The 16,676-nt window shown below is 40.8% G+C and overlaps 1 protein-coding gene across 1 annotated transcript in view; it reads left to right on the top strand.

Moving 5' to 3' along the window:
* The first annotated feature begins 10,259 nt into the window (after positions 1-10,259).
* tlcd3a (TLC domain containing 3A) overlaps positions 10,260-16,676 on the top strand; it is a 31,074-nt gene continuing 24,657 nt past the window's right edge. Inside the window, exon 1 of the mRNA XM_058077623.1 lies at positions 10,260-10,599. Coding sequence (XP_057933606.1) covers positions 10,478-10,599 — 122 coding nt within the window. The 5' untranslated portion in view covers positions 10,260-10,477. The remainder of the gene's footprint in view (positions 10,600-16,676) is intronic.

Raw genomic sequence — 16,676 nt, 5'->3', positions numbered from 1 at the left:
AGTTGTTACCTCCTATACACACTAAATTAGAAGGTGTGGTTCGGCAGTAGTCTGGAAGTCTTCAGGAACACTTGGGAGTGTGACCAATCACAGCGAAGTGGGCGTGCCTGGAGGCAGGCCACGGGTGGAATACATTAAAACAGACTGTTTTGGAAAGCCAAGGAAATACAGCTGGAATAGGTGCAGATTCTGGAAGATCTAGAAAGCTTTCTGTGTGGGTTATCGTGTGCCACTGCTCTACAGGAGTCCACAACTCAATGCAAAAATGAGCTTAGATCCCCTTTAACACCTGTATGGGACACAAGGTCAAAAAAATTGAATGACAACTGCAATACTCATATCGATCACAAGAGGGCGTCATCCAGCAGACTCCTGTTTTGTCTTAACGTGAAAAAAATGTTCAGACTGCCGTTTTTCAAAGCATAGTTCCATCGTGGTGAGGGTCATCAAGTGTAAACGAACAGCCCGAATGAGCAGATTACGGGCAGATTGGATTTAAATGGCTAAACCGGGTGATCCACTTCCTGTAGCCTGTGCGAGGATTAATGCTGCCTTCTAGTCAACTGGGAAATCAGAAGGAATAAAATCTGACGTCACAAATTAGTAATGGCGACGGCCTCCTGAATATAAACGTCAATCAGGAGATTATCTTAACTTTAGCTTCACGTCACTCGTACTGAAGACGTGACACTCACCGACGTCAGCGTCTTCTGCTTGTTTACTGGCGCGAAGATGTAACCCCATTGTGACGTCATCAACAATGTTGCTTTTTTGTTTCATTTGAGGTCTAGAAACTAAAAAGCGCCGCAGTCCGATGTTCCTACATCCGAGTGACCTGTAATGCACCATTTGTCATGTAAACATATTGACAGCCACCAGAGAGCGCTGTTTTGTAGTTGTCGCAAAATGATGGCAGTTTAAAAGTGAATACATGAAATTTGGACATTATTAATCCAGTATTATCTTTGTAATGGATCTTGTATTGACTCTCTTTAGATTGTATGTGCAACTGTAGCTAAATAAACAAAACCGAGGAAGCGGGAACAACACTAAATAATATCTTTAATCAAGTCTAACCAAACATAAATCATGAAAGTGTTAGCTGTGTTGACACACGCGGCTAATGGCCTGTGCTAACATACAAGACTACAAGTGGCCTCCTGATGTGGTCTAAAGTCCGCTAAGACAGCCAAAGGTGAATTGTCCGGCAACCGCCTCACCTGATGCTCACTAGGAGACAGAAAGGTGCTAAAAGACCAACACGAGAAATGTTTGTCTTCTTCTCAAGCAAGGTGAATTTTACAGATCACCGGGCTAATGACAAACAACCATTCACACTCACATTCTTACCTATGGACAATTTGGAGTCACCAATTAACCTAGCCAGCACGGGAGAATTAATAGAATTTTTGCTGTTCCCGTTGTTTTTTTTCTTAAGTTTTCCTGTTAAATTCTATTTTTAGAGTGTGCAATGGGCCAATAAAAATTAGCACCATTGGTACAACACTGTCCTCTGACACAAAGGAAGGTAAATATGTTGCTTGTTAGGTAGAAATGACACATATTTTTAAAGAACAATTATTTATTAAAAAAAAAAACATGTACCACAAGGAAACACATGGAAAAGCTCAGAGCCCTTATTGATTAAATTCATTAAAAACATTGTGAGAATTATTTTTGTAATCATACATCATCAGCCCTTGACCCTAAGTCCCTTTTCAAAGATTCAAAATATTCCATGCCAAATAAAAACATAACTGTCATGAAAAAGTGCTTTCTATGATGTTGTATTAGTACAACACGGGAGACTAAAAATTACGAGAATAAAGTTGTAATATTATGTGTCATCCAGCCTCAGGCAAGCTTTTATTGATAACGTGGCAGCAAAACAAAGACAAACGGATTAGCATGGCACATTAGCATGTGCCTTCCTTACCCCCGCTCCCTCCACATGCCCAGGGCCAAAGGTCACATTGGCTTTATTCCCAAAATCCAGATTAATACTGCGTCGTAACAGGCATTGCCTGAGACAGCTATGAAAAGGAGGGATGTGACCTTTGACCTTGGGCAAATTCTTTTGAACTTTATTCTCATAAATTACATTTTTTTTCTCATCAAAATGTATGACTTTCGCATAAATTCATAACCTCTTTCTCATAAATTTGCAACTTTGTTCTCGTAAATGTAAATGTCTTTTTTCTCTTAAAAATCTAGGACTAAATTTCCGACCTAATTCTCGTAAATTTATGACCTTATTCTCAATATCTCAGATAGCGCTAATAGGCCGTTGTAGCGTTGTCATACTAAACACGTATTCCTTGTCAGCCGTGCCGTCCAAATGAGGGTAGCCTTTGTACTCAGACCCTGCCCGTGTACCGCAGTACACCAAAAATACCACCACCTGAAACAAGAATACTTCTTAGAAGCTTTGCCAGTACAACTGAACTCTCCGTTTTTAGACGTCAAACTGCGGTATCGGTTGTACGGAGGACGTGTTCCCACTTACCGATGGCCGCCACACCGGTGATAGATCCAATGGTAATACCCGCTATGGCGCCCGGGGAAAGCCCTTCTGGTGGGTCTTCGCCTACGGTGGTTTGGATAACCGATGTGGGTGAGTCGCTTGGAAGCAGGCTAGTGGATGGTGAAGAAGGTGGAGGTGAGCCTGTCGTGGGCGTAGTGGCGTCTGGATCCTGGGTAGTAAAGCCTGAATCGGGCGTAGTCAGGCTTGAAGCCTGGGTCGTCAGGTCTGGACGGGTTGTTGTCTGTCCTCCACACACAACAACTTTTTACACAAAAACACACACAAAAGACAAGTCAGTAAGCGTAGATTTGCTAAGACGGCCTCTCAGCTTTGTCGTATTGGCGTCAACTTCACTCTTTGGCTGGGTCGGGGTACCGCCTGCCTATCCTACACCTGTGGGGTCGGGACCAGTTGTGGACCTGCCCGCTGGCTGCTGGGGTGCGGTCGCTTGTGGGCTTTTTTTGTTCGGTTTGCCTGCCCTTCCTGGGGGTCCGCTGGGACTGGTTGATACCGGGGCTTGCGCCAGGGGTGCAGTTTGTGGTGCTTTCACGGGCACTTCTGCGCGCTTGGGGGGGGGCGTCCGGCAGTCTGGAAGGGGAAGAGGAAGGGGAAAGGAAAACCGCAGTGTTTTCCTTTCTTTGCCTGGTGTGTCTGCAGGCTTGTCGTGGATGTTTCTCCGGTGGGTGGGTGGTGCGCTGTTGGTTCTGAGGGCAGGAGGGTGGTCGGGCTCCCGGTGGCTGATGGAGTCTGTGGTCTGCCGCTGGTCTCGCCTTCTGGGCTCTGGTGCTTGGCTTCCCCACGGCTTGGGGCCGAGGTACTTCGGCTCAGGGGATTTGCTACCCAGCAGGTTTTGGCCTCAGGTTTTCTTGTTCCTTAGCAGCCCGCGTTCTATGAGGCTAGTGGTCTGGATTGTGGGTCTGGGACCCCTGGGTCCACTGCCCCATTGCGCCTCGGATGCCCTGCCCGGGATGTCGCGATGCGGCTTCCAGGTGTGGGTTTGAGCACGTGGGTGTGCATGTGGCAGGCGTTCCTATGTTGGATGTCTGGTGTGGGCTGGCCTGGGGCTTCGCTTCCTGGGGGTGTGTGGTAGCATGGTGGTAGCATGGGGGACGGACAACGACCGTGGGCGGGCTCCTTTCCAGCTGGTGGGGGGGCGTCTACGAGCCTGTCATGGCTTGGCTCTCCTTCGGCCTGCTGGCCCCCTATTTCTAGTCGGGATTGCCTCTCTGCTGCCCCTTTGGATTGTCCCTCTCTTGTCCATGCACCCCCCCTCTTTTTTAATTCTTTCCTCTTTTCTATCCCCTCCTGTTCCGGTCGCTCCAAATTAGCAGAACAACAAAAAACCCACGCATGCATGGGGAGAACATGCAAACTTTTCTCCGGGTACTCCGGTTTCCTCCCACATTCCAAAAACATGCTAGGTTAATTGGCCACTCCAAATTGTCCATAGGTATGAATGTGAGTGTGAATGGTTGTTTGTCTATATGTGCCCTGTGATTGGCTGGCCACCAGTCCAGGGTGTACCCCGCCTCTCGCCCCAAGACAGCTGGGATAGGCTCCAGCATACCCGTGACCCTTGTGAGGATAAACAGCATAGAAAATAGATGGATGGAATATGGAATCTGCCCCAAAGGCTGGAATCTATTTATCTAACACAAGTTCATTTAATAGTAGCAGAACATTTGAGTCATACATTTACCGTGTTATTCTGAGCAATGCAGGGTAGCATCAAACACATCACATTATTTAAGTTGAATTCAGATGTTTTCAGTGAATTTTATGGAATTTCCGAGCATACTTAAATGCAACAAATTCTACCTATTTTTGTTGGGGAAATACACTGAATATGGTGTTGGAATTGCACTGCTGTTGCTGCGTTCAGGTCACAATAAAGTTAAAAGAGCATCATACTCCGTGTGACTCCGAGCGGACGCTGTGGTGCGGTGATGCAGAATATTGGTAATGGTAATGGTTTAATTTCATTTGAACATGCATCAGATTACAATTGAGTGCATCACATAATCAGTTCCTAGTTCCACATTTCCAAAAGGAGTAGGAAGAAGCAAAGCTTATTAAATCCTACCTCTCCATCTGGTACTTTTACAATCAGTAACTGTTACATTTGTTCACTTCCTGCTTTCCATAATACAGTTTAAGGTTTTCCTCATACCGAGGTATGAGGTGATATGAGCATCCAATGCCATAATGGGTACCATAGTAAGTGTCAATATAGTGATATATATAGCACATCATGACTGGTTGTATTGTATCCAATACAACTGCTTGTATTGTTTCTTGAATTGGCTCATCGTTGTGCATTGTTTGATTTCCTTACTCAATCCATTCCATAGTTTGATTCCACATACTGAAATGCTATGGCTAGCATAACATAGTCCTAGCATAGAAGTGTTTCAAATATTAGTTCAATCTAACTGCTGTTTCCGCTTGGACGCATTTCACTGCAGCACACAACTTTCCGTGTGGAAGAGCTGTCAATAAAACCGCGTCTTGCATGAACTGCAAGCGGTAGGTAAATTTCCCATAATTATTTTAGTCGGTTCCGGTCATGTCCCGTGGGCTGTTCTTTTTGTTTTGCCTTTATGTCATTGTCACCCCCCCCCCCCCCCCCCCCCCCACCCCAGCTGGTGATCTTTTGTTCTTTGCTGAGCCTGACCTGCAAATGCACTGACTGAAATCTGTATTTGGGATGCTGTTGCTGATTATTACATTTTATGTTTCAACTGTTTTCTAATCTATTTTATTCCCTTAATTATGGCTTATTATTGTCATAATATTTTCCTGTTAAACTCCATTTTCCAAAATTTTTGAAAATTTAGAATTTCCAAAAATGACAACTTGGTTGTTTTTTCTCCGACTTAAATTACTATTAATATATATTATTAATATTAATTTATATATATATATATATATATATATATTAAATAGTCAAAATATGAAGAGATAAAACTTGTCATATAATGACGAAATGACAAAAATGTTAGTAACATATACTATATATTTTAGTAACATATATATAAATATAATATATATATATATATACCTCCATATATATAACATTTTTCAACTGTTTCAACTTTCTGGTAAATAAGTATGACTAATTATTGCCGTAATATTTTCATTTTATTCTCATAATCTAATTTTCCAAAAATGTATTTTGTTTTCTTTGTTTCTCATACTATTACAACTTAGAAAGTAATACTACTAAATACTAAATACTACTAAAATTGCATATTTTTGTAGGGATGTCCGATATTGGCTTTTTTGCCAAAAAAAACAATATGCCGATATTGTCTAACTCTCAATTTCCGATTATATCAATATTGCATTTTTATGCTAATATCGGGACAATAACTATCTTTATTTTTCCTCACAATATTACAAGATTGCAACTATTTTCTCACAATAATTCTCTTGTTAAATCCTGGATAACAGCACATCGTCTTGGCGCAAATGTGTCCCTGCATCCTTTGAATTGTTTTGTATGGAAGGCAGTGTGAACACCCCCACCTGAAACAATAGGTTTAATCTTTGACCCGCACCTCCATTAAAATGACAATCCCTTTGGACAAACAATGTAAATATTTATGGCGCTATAAACCTCCATCTTTTATGAGCTGCCTTTAGGAAATACAACTAACATCCGACCTTCACGTTACCTTGACATGTGCATCATACTGAAACGTCTCATTATTTGAGTGTGTGTGTTTTGGGGTTACCTGTCCCAAGGAGGAGGCACAGTGTCAGCGCAAGTACACTGGCTTTCATCCTGCTGGAGTTCAGGCTCTCAACGATTCAAACGTGTGAAGAAGCTGGAAACCATAACAAAAAACAGCATCGGTTTCAGAAGCAAGGAAACAAAAAAAGACATGATTCGTTTCTGGTTGTTTTTTGGTAAGAATGATGCTTCTGTTTCTGCCGGTTTCTGAGCTGAGGAAAGAGAAAACATACTAGGAATATTTACCAGGTTTATTAAGCTATCATTAAAGTCACACGATTCTCAAAGATATTTGCGTTTGAAAGTTGACTAAATACATCCAAAAGTGGTCCAGCTTACCTGAGGTTCTTCTTAGCTTCACTGCTTCCCAGACGCCAACGTTTATGAGGGCTTTTTATCACCCCTCCATCACCCGAGACCCTCCCATCTTGATCCGTGTGCACGTCACCATGATACCATACCCGTACAGCCATCTATTGACTAGCAAAGTGCTATAATCGGGCTTTTATGGCTTCATAAAAAAAGCCATCACCTAGCACCTGTAGCGCTGCTCCACGAACTGGCAGCGTCGTCACGGTGTCAACACTGGTGTCAACACTGGTGTCAACACTGGTGTCAACACTGGTGTCAACACTGGTGTCAACACTGGTCACGCCGAGCTTCACCCTCACGTTTTTTTTTAAATCCAAAATCGGTCACATGTTCTCAAGATGTTCACCCTGAATTCATTGCACTCTCAGAAAAATCGTCTTCCAGCTTGTTTTGTTTTAGACAGAGTGTCCAAATTAATCACAGTTTTCAAATTAATTCATCGTGATTAATCACCAATTGAATCTATGTGTAAAATATGGCAATTTTACATATATATATATATATATATATATTTTTTTTTACCTATATATTTGGATTGGAGGGCATCGATCAATCGACCACCAATAAGTATCGGACGATTTTTGTAAAAAAATAAAAAAAAAAGACTTTGCTATTTTGATATAACACATGCACCTACGCTAAGAAGCTTAGGTGATAAAGTCTATTATTAGTATCAACTTCACGCTTTGGTCTTTTGTCCAAAATGACAACATAACTTTGTTTTGTTTATTTTAAAAAATAATGTGTTTTTTTTAATATTCAAACTCTATGCTACTATGAAGTTGGCAGCACAAACCAGAAGTGTTTGTATGTACTCGGCAGTGTGACCAACCAAAGCAGAGTAGGCGTGGCCATGGGCGGAATACATTAAAACAGACGGTTTTCGCGGGGACCGCAAAATCCAAAGAAAAACAGCTGAATAGGTGCAGATTCTGGAAGAACTGAAAAGCTTTGAGTGCTAGTTATTGTGTGTAGCTGCTCTACAGGAGTCCACAACTCAATACCAAGGGCTAAAACATAAGCAAAATAGGTCCCCTTTAATATTTGGAAAATGACTGCTGTTTTTTTCATGTCTGTTTTTATTCTCCAACATTCATCTTGTAAATTTTCATCTCATATGTATGACTTCATTTCTGTAATACTTTTTCTCCATAATATTATAACTTTTCGCCAACCCAATTTTCCAAAAATGATAACTTTATTTTGTTGGCTTCTTATAGTATTAAGACAAAAAAGTTAATAATTTTTCTTGAATTTTTCAACACTATGTGATTAAAACTGTATCATTTTTTCTGACATTTCTGACATTTTTTCTGACGTTATTCAATTTTTTCAAAAGTTCAAAAGTTTTTCAAAAAATGACAACTTTATTATGTTTTGTTTCTTTCTCATAACATTATGTTATTCATTATGTTATGTTTTAAAATTTTAAACTTTTCTCATTTTCTCTTCATATTTTGACTTTATTTTTTAAAATGACTGAGGGTTTTTCAATTTCTGCTGTTGCTGATTTTCTTGTATTGCATTTTTTTAATGTGCCTTGTGCTAATAAAAATAAAAAATGGGCCACACCTTGAACACCCCTGGTGTTCTTATTTGCCAATACCAATATCCCAATACAACAATCATGCAGTAATCAGTATATTTATGTACCTTTAAAAAACTTTATTTTGCCAGTGATAATATCGTGATACGGTAAAGATGTGATAATTGATCATCTGTGATCATGAGATTCCCTCAGGATCTTTCCAATTTCTCATGTCACAAATGCGTAAGGAATTCTGGGGCCTTGGATTTGTTCAAATCCAGACCATACTGTACCATACCGTACCATGCCAAACCATACTATACTGTGTCAGACCACATCAATAACATACATAGCATACCATACCGTATCAGACTATACCATAACATACCATATTATACCATACCATATCAGACCATATCCAGGGGCGCCCAGGATAATTCCAACCACCCAGAATTCCCGGGGACACCCTGATCGTGCCATACCGTACCATACTATATGACAGTGTTTTCACTTTCATGACTCCACAACCATGCAGCATATGGCGATATGCTAAAGGGGCTAAAGGGGGCCAAAAGGAGAAGAATGTTGATTAACCCGGTATACAACCTAAGATTTAGTGATAGTGTTTTACTGTGAAAAGAAACTTCCTGTAGTGCTCCACTGGCAGCCAATGTCATTTGAAAAGGCCCTGAAATGATCATTATCGGACCTCTTTAAAGGCAGCAAGGGCAGACCATAAAGATATGCATCTGAATGCCACTTCATTAGATAAGATTACATCCAGTGTCAGAATTTTCAAGTGGGCTGCAGATTAGGTTACATAATACTGTAATAATACTGAAATAGTTATAGTTGATACAATTAGTTAATAGTTCATAGTATAAAAGTTGTTGTCCAAGAAGTTATGATGGAAATAAGGAAACGAGGTATCAAGGGGAAGTACCTAAGACTGTAATTCAAATGTAAATGATGCCCCTATTGATTTTTAAAACAAATGTCACAGTCTACGTTATTATGTATTTATTGAACTTTATTCAAATAAAATGTGAATTTTCCATTAATTGTTCTTTACTTTTTTATATAAAAACTAGGGGAATCTCCGCCTCTCGCCCGAAGACAGCTGGGATAGGCTCCAGCATCCCCCGCGACCCTCGTGAGGAAAAAGCGGTAGAAAATGAATGAATGAATGAACTAGGGGAATCTACTGGAGGAAACTTCACCTGCAGTGTCCAGGTATTTATTTCACTGTCAGACTGGTTGGATTTTTGGTGAAAAACTTACTGAATCTTTTCAGATTCAGGACTATTATTATATATTAATTAATTAATATTGTGTGGTCCAAAATAAATGCAACATGTTGTTCAATCAGACATGGAAACGGTAAAGCTGAATTTGGGAGGGTTTTTAACATTTTTTGATCTGATATCTGATCTTGGCGTTCCAGTAATGTGCCATTAATTAATATTAATATTTATAATATTTATTAATATTCATATTATTCAATATTTCATATTGACATTTTGTAATACAGACTACTGTGAAATTTCATCTTTCATTCCTACTAGCCTTCCGTAAAGCGAATAAATTTTAAAAAATAATGTGGGGGACAGAGGCCGTAATATATACAATAATAATATAAGCAGTATATTTTAGATATATATTAATCATTTTATCTACAATGATAATACCAAAATACTAATATTTTTAGAATATAGAAAATAAAATAAAGGTATCTCATTTAGTATTGGCATAAAAAGCTTCCCCCACCTTCCTCCTAGTAGACGCCTTGTACTCTCCGCAGTTAAGAAACGATCGCTCCAGACCACTATGAATAAATAATAGTGCGTGTTGAGTGCTTGTCGTCTCATACTTTAGGTGCCCCCTAGTGGCGGTTAGTAAGAAAGCCTGTTCAGACACACGTTGTAATACATTAATGGATAAATACAAAAATTCATTTCTTCTGTATTCAATTTGCAAAATGTGTCTTTTTTTAAATAAAAAAACACTGCGGGGGGTCTAACAGGAAAAAGCTATTTTTATTTTGAAGCCAAACTTTTATTTTGACACACGAAGACGGAAGTACAATTGCGTTTCCGTCAGTTGGCTTGCCATTGGTGCTGCTGCTGCTGCCGATAGCTCGTCCTGATGGTGGACTGATCCCGGCCGAAACTCCACCTCCTGGCCCCGCGTGAGAAATGCTCCAGCGGCGTGCGTGAACCGGTGAAGCTCGCGTCGAGGAAGCGGAGAGACAAGAGGCGAGGCGAGGCTAATCGAGTCTCCGGGCGAAGTGTATTAGCGGCCACACGAAGCGGTCAGGATGTTGCAAGTGTTAGCTTGTGGCGCCGTAGTTTTCCCCGGTTTGTTCTTCGCCTTCAGGAGGATCCTGCCCAGAGTGTTCCCACATTGGAGCGATGCCGACGTGGTGCTCGTTAGTGAAAGGTAAACTACCCGTTCATTGTCCCCAGAATCAATGTTCTGGCCGGACTCACTTGTGTTAGTAATTGTTGTGATGCTTACTATCCTGGCTCCCTCACGACTCTTGCTGTGTCGACCCGCTTTATTATGTCACATAAGTATCCTTTGATGATTCACTTAGCGCCGTTCGATTGCAGACTAACTGCTGGGACGATGGCAAAGAAGCACGTCCACACAACTGTCATTCGCACGCATAGTTCAGTGATGGTGCAATTTCCTCGCGTCTTCTTGTTTGGACGTTAAACTGACCATCACCACTCGATGTGATGTTGGACGCAATCGGTTTCTGTCGTGAATAATCCCGTTAAAGTGAGTCAACGTCACTTGCTTTCATGTTGCAAACTAGTCCGGTGCTCATTGGTACACCGTTGGTACACTGTCACGCTGCTTAATCCTCTTCGGAGCTGTGGGCCAGCCCGACTTGCTGAGCTAGCGATGCCCTCCTCCGGAGTAATGCTTCCACATTTGCTTCCACACTTACTGCTCATCTCACGGTAAACTCGCTCCTCACCGAGCGTCCACGCCGCGGGCACGTCACGCCGGCTTGTTTTCTCCAGCGAGAAAGAACCAAACTTGAACGTTCACCACCCTGCAGCCTATTGTATTCCTAGTCGACACAGTCAACCTGAAGACTAAAGAACTAGAACACATACCACCACCAAGGACAAATACGCCTTATCTGGATTCAGGGGCGCATTTAGCCATTTGGCGGCTCCCGGCAAACCTCCTCAATGCCCCCCACATCCTTTTCATTTTGGGGGATTTGACATTATTGCTAAATGTCAGTATGTAATTATACCTGGCAGATTAAGTTGCTAGTTACATAGCCATGTTTATATACCCCCCTCCCAAAACCAAAAAAAGTATGAATATGAAACATTATATTTCCTGAACTAGATAAAAGTCCTTAAAATCCTCCTTGGGATTATTTTTTTATTACATAACAAGTGAGTCAGCACAGCACTTTTGCTGCAATTAATAAGTTCCTAAAAATGTGATTTTGTTTTCATAGGATGTTGGGTGCATTATCATTTGTGTACATGTTTGTTAGGTGGATGACTTCTTCCTCTTCAATTTTGTATCACATTTATACTGAGTGTTTTTATTTGTACCACATCTACTCACTCGTACTTTGAATGTTGAATGTTAAGCTCTTCAAACTCAGGAATCGGAGCTTCGGGATAAGAGAAAAGGTATATAATTTATGAAGTCACTGTAATATATTTCTGCAGATTAAATTTCATAAAAATCTGATGGAGCGAAATATGTTTATTTTCAGCCAAAATGGCTACATGTTGTGTATTGTCCGATTTTCAATATGGATTCCCGGATTGTAGGTATATACGCAAATAAAATATGGATAAGTTACCGTATTTTCCGCACTATACGGCGCACCGTGTTATAAGGCGCACCTTCAATGAATGATATATTTTAAAACTTTTTCCATACATAAGGCGCATCGCATTATAAGGCGCTACAGTAGAGGCTGTAGTTACGTTATGCAACCATTAGATGGTGCCGCGCTAAAGGGAATGTCAACAAAACAGTCAGATAGGTCAGTCAAACTTTATTAATAGATAACAAACAAGCTTTCCACAACTCCATTCACTCCCAAAATGAATAAACAGCTGTTTTATTATTTTCTCTGAGGTAAAGCATTTTCGTGACACATCTTTAACATCTTTGAACAACAGCAAGGCATAACATTTTACTTTTCCTCCATTTAGTCAACGCGCAAAAAACCGTCTGATACTGTTATGGTAAATTAAACGTTAGTGCAATCGCAATATAGTGACACTCGTAATGTGCAAAATGACTTTGTTTAGTCTTCTTTACTTGGCGCAGCTCATCCTCATGCTTCCTCCACTTCCGCACCATCGATTCATTAATGTTAAACTCTCTTGCTGCTGCTCTATTTCCGTGTTCTACTGCGTGACTGATCGCCTTGAGTTTAAACTCTGCGTTGTAAGCGTGTCTCTTAATAGGAGCCATTTCAGGGTCTTTATACAAACGCACAAATGAAAGTGAATCGTTGTTTAATATTTCCCAGTATGCACAGCGCACTTCTTCTTCTACGGGAAAAATGGAGTCGGTGGCTGCTTACCGTAAGTTGCGAGACCTGTCGCGGCTCAATATTGATCCATATATAAGGCGCACCGGATTATAAGGCGCATAGTCAGCTTTTTAAAAAAAAAAACAGATTTTAGGTGCGCCTTATAGTGCGGAAAATACGGTAGTTATCATTATAAGAGAACCATGCTAAAAACAACATTGATTTTCTCAAATATGGTGAGGATTTTATACATTCTTGTCGTTGACAGCTAGGTATTTGTTGTGGGTTGAAAAGGAATACTGCTGCACTGGAGTCTGAGGCATATACATGAAAAATATGATACTTAATGTTCTTCCCTTTTTGATGTTCAAATGACTACTCTGACTTTTTAAACAGATTTTCACAGCCTAAATGATTATATATTTTGTAGTATGGCTGTACTTGCCAAGGTCCGTGGGTGGACACTTTTTTGTCTTGACTCTGTGTTAATGCAAAGGTGCTATTTTCCGGTATGAAATGTGCTGTAACGTCTTCTGTGGAAGTGAATGAGGTATCAAGTTAGAGTTCAAGTCATGCTTTATCAGATGAAATTAATCACAGACTTGATTTTACATATTTCAAAACATTCTTAGTTCACCGCTGTAGTACTCACATCTTTGTGATGAGAAGCTACTGAATTCTCCTCCTCAGCTGACACTGGCAGTAGCGGTACTGCTGTATTCTACGTTGGTTGTGACTGCGAAAAAGGTTAACACCTTTGGTTCTTCTGATAAAAAAGAAAAATACTTTTTCCACTCGTCTTTTCCTCTTTGCTTCACTCGGGTAATCACCCCGCCAATCAAACACATGGTGCCAACAAATTAGCTTCGCTCCAGTCTTCCGGACATGCGCAGTAACACGGAATAGTCCATTGCATGATAAGTGAGGGGTAGCGGTCGGTACACATATGAAAGATCACACATTTTGATGGAGTTTCAGCATTAAAACAGTAGATAAAATAGATTTAAAAAAAGAAGAATTATCATGTTTTATGAAATGTTTGGGGGGCCCACACAATTGCCTGTGTTTGCCTCACGGTAGGCCAACCCCTGGCTGGAATAGCAGCCTATTGGAAAGTACCTCATGTCGGAAGATTCATGCCCGTTTCCTGTAGATGACACAATGTCAGCAGACACTGCATGTGCATTCTGAAAAGCTGAAGCTGGACTGAAATGCTGTGGAAATACGCTAAAACATAGCATGAAAGTAAGAGTAAATTGGTAGTTTGAGCTCACATCGGGAATTGATCCAACCATCTCTGGATCCAAGTGCTTTAATAAGCTGCACTATACATTTTTACTAATTTGCCACAATTGGGGCAGCAGCAGGGTATGCCAAATAAGTCCAGTGCAGTTATTAATATTATGTGTTTAAGGTTGTGTATTAGGTGTTTTGTCATCTGATGTACATAAATAAACACACATGCTGTATTTAAATACAATATGTGTATTTACTTACTTGTTCTCTTCTATTTATCTGATACCAAACACCAGGTATGAAGGAGACTACTCCAATGGGCTTGAGCAAAAGGTGGGATACACTGTGGACAACATTCTGTCATTGTTATTAATGTAGTGGTGTGCATTTGCAACCCAAAATTTTAAAAATAAAAAAGTCTTAGTTTACTGTCTTCTTTGTTCAACCATTGCTGCTAAATAGTTGATAGTTGGCAGTGATTAAATTACAGTGACTTCCATCTGATGTAATTACATTTTTACAGTACCTTTAAAAGTGGTTCGGAACCTCTGGACTTGGTCTTAGGACCTCTAGATTACAAACCAAGCACTCTACAAGATTCAACTTTTAAGTAGAATCTTTACAGAAAATATGACATTACACTTAATGTGGGATTATTTTGAAAGGTCTAAATTGGTACCGCAATTGTCCCGAGTGAGCTGAACCTGAGAATGTTCAACTACTACAAAGTCAGTTCGATGTTTGCGATCACCAATTAATGTTATCAAGAAATCAGAATTGTTGTCTTGTCAGTTTAGCCATTGCCCCAAGTAGTTGATAGGTGGCTGTGATAAGAGGACAATGACTTCTGTCTGATGTAATCAGATGTAAACTGTATACAACATGTCTGAATCCATAAGCGGGAATTGAACCAGGTACCTTTGCTTTGGGAAGCACATAATTTATTAACCATTCAGGCCATCACTGTCAAATCCACAAAGTAATGGAACAGTTGGAAAAGTGACTTTTCGCCAGTAGGGGGCACCATTTAAATTCATTTAATCATTCATTCATTTTCTACCGCTTATCCTCACGAGGGTCGCGGGCGGTGCTGGAGCCTATCCCAGCTGTCTTCGGGCGAGAGGCGGGGTACACCCTGGACTGGTGGCCAGCCAATCACAGGGCACATATAGACAAACAACCATTCACACTCACATTCATACCTATGGACAATTTGGAGTGGCCAATTAACCTAGCATGTTTTCGGAATGTGGGAGGAAACCGGAGTACCTGGAGAAAACCCACATGCAAACGCCACACAGAGATGGCCGAGGGCAGAATTGAACCCTGGTCTCCTAGCTGTGAGGTCTGCGCGCTAACCCCTCGACCACCGTGCAGCCTCACCATTTAAATTGTCTATTAATTTTTAATGGAAACATTTTCACAGAAAATATGAAATTACGGCTGCACGTTGGTCGAGTGGTTAGCACACAGTCCTCACAGCTAGGAGATCCGAGTTCAAATCCACCCTCGGCCATGTCTGGGTTTTCTCCGGGTACTCCGGTTTCCTCCCACATTCCAAAAACATGCTAGGTTAATTGGCCACTCCAAATTGTCCATAGGTATGAATGTGAGTGTGAATGGTTGTTTGTCTATATGTGCCCTGTGATTGGCTGGCCACCAGTCCAGGGTGTACCCCGCCTTTCGCCCCAAGACAGCTGGGATAGGCTCCAGCACCCCCGCGACCCTCGTGAGGATAAGCGGTAGAAAATGAATGAATATGAAATTACGCTAAAGATGGGAATATTTTTGAGAAGTAGATAGCAAATTTGTCCTGAGTGGATTTTTTTTAATTTGTTAAGAAATGGAAGTAGAAGAAAGAAAGAAATGGAGTAGTTAGCGGACAAAAAATGAGGCGGAATAAGAAGTAGGAAGAAGAGGAGCAGGAATAAATAGATGAAAATGGCCGACACATAAGTTGCCTCTATGTATGTATTTATGTTTTTGCAATGTAGCCAGCAACACTGTCAACTGTGCATCATTTTTCACTGTTTTGTTTAAATTTTCCAACCAAACGCCTCAGCAAGGGCTGACTATCGGGACGAAGGCAGCGCCTACCGTGCCCCTCCATTAGTACTTTTTGCCCCAGTTGAGAAAACTGTTCACGTCAGTCATCGGTTTTACTGTGCTCATTGTGTTGATTCTGTTTAAAACCGAAATATTTCCACACTGTGACTGCGGCATTCACCTTAAAATCGGTCATGTATTGTCCTTCATGTTAGCGCATGCTGGCTCTGTGAGCGCACTTAGTCACGGAGCTCATGCAGCTAGGGTAGTAGCTTTCGTAGCTAGTAGCCCTATCTCCACAAATAGGCTGAATGAGATAAGAGCCCACTCTCCGTTCATTCCCCTTATAGAACCAATGCACACAGACAGATGCAAAGTGAACCCTCTTGTCATCCAGCCTGTGTGTCACTGAGAGAAGAGCAGACAAGCAAACACACATACAGTGGGGAGAACAAGTATTTGATACACTGCCGATTTTGCTGGTTTTCCCACTTGCAAAACATGTAGAGGTCTGTAATTTGTATCATAAGTGCTCTTCAACTGTGAGGAACGGAATATAAAACAAAATCCAGAAAATCACATTGTATGATTTTTAAATAATACATTTGCATTTGAGTGCATGTAATAAGTATTTGATACATCAGAAAAATAGAACTTCATATTTGGCACAGAAACCTTTCTTTGCAATTACAGATATCAGACGCTT

This window comes from Doryrhamphus excisus, chromosome 7 (assembly GCF_030265055.1).
Source record: "Doryrhamphus excisus isolate RoL2022-K1 chromosome 7, RoL_Dexc_1.0, whole genome shotgun sequence".
NCBI lineage: Eukaryota > Metazoa > Chordata > Actinopteri > Syngnathiformes > Syngnathidae > Doryrhamphus > Doryrhamphus excisus.
Note: the sequence above shows the minus strand (reverse complement) of the source record. Positions and strands in the feature narration are given on the sequence as shown.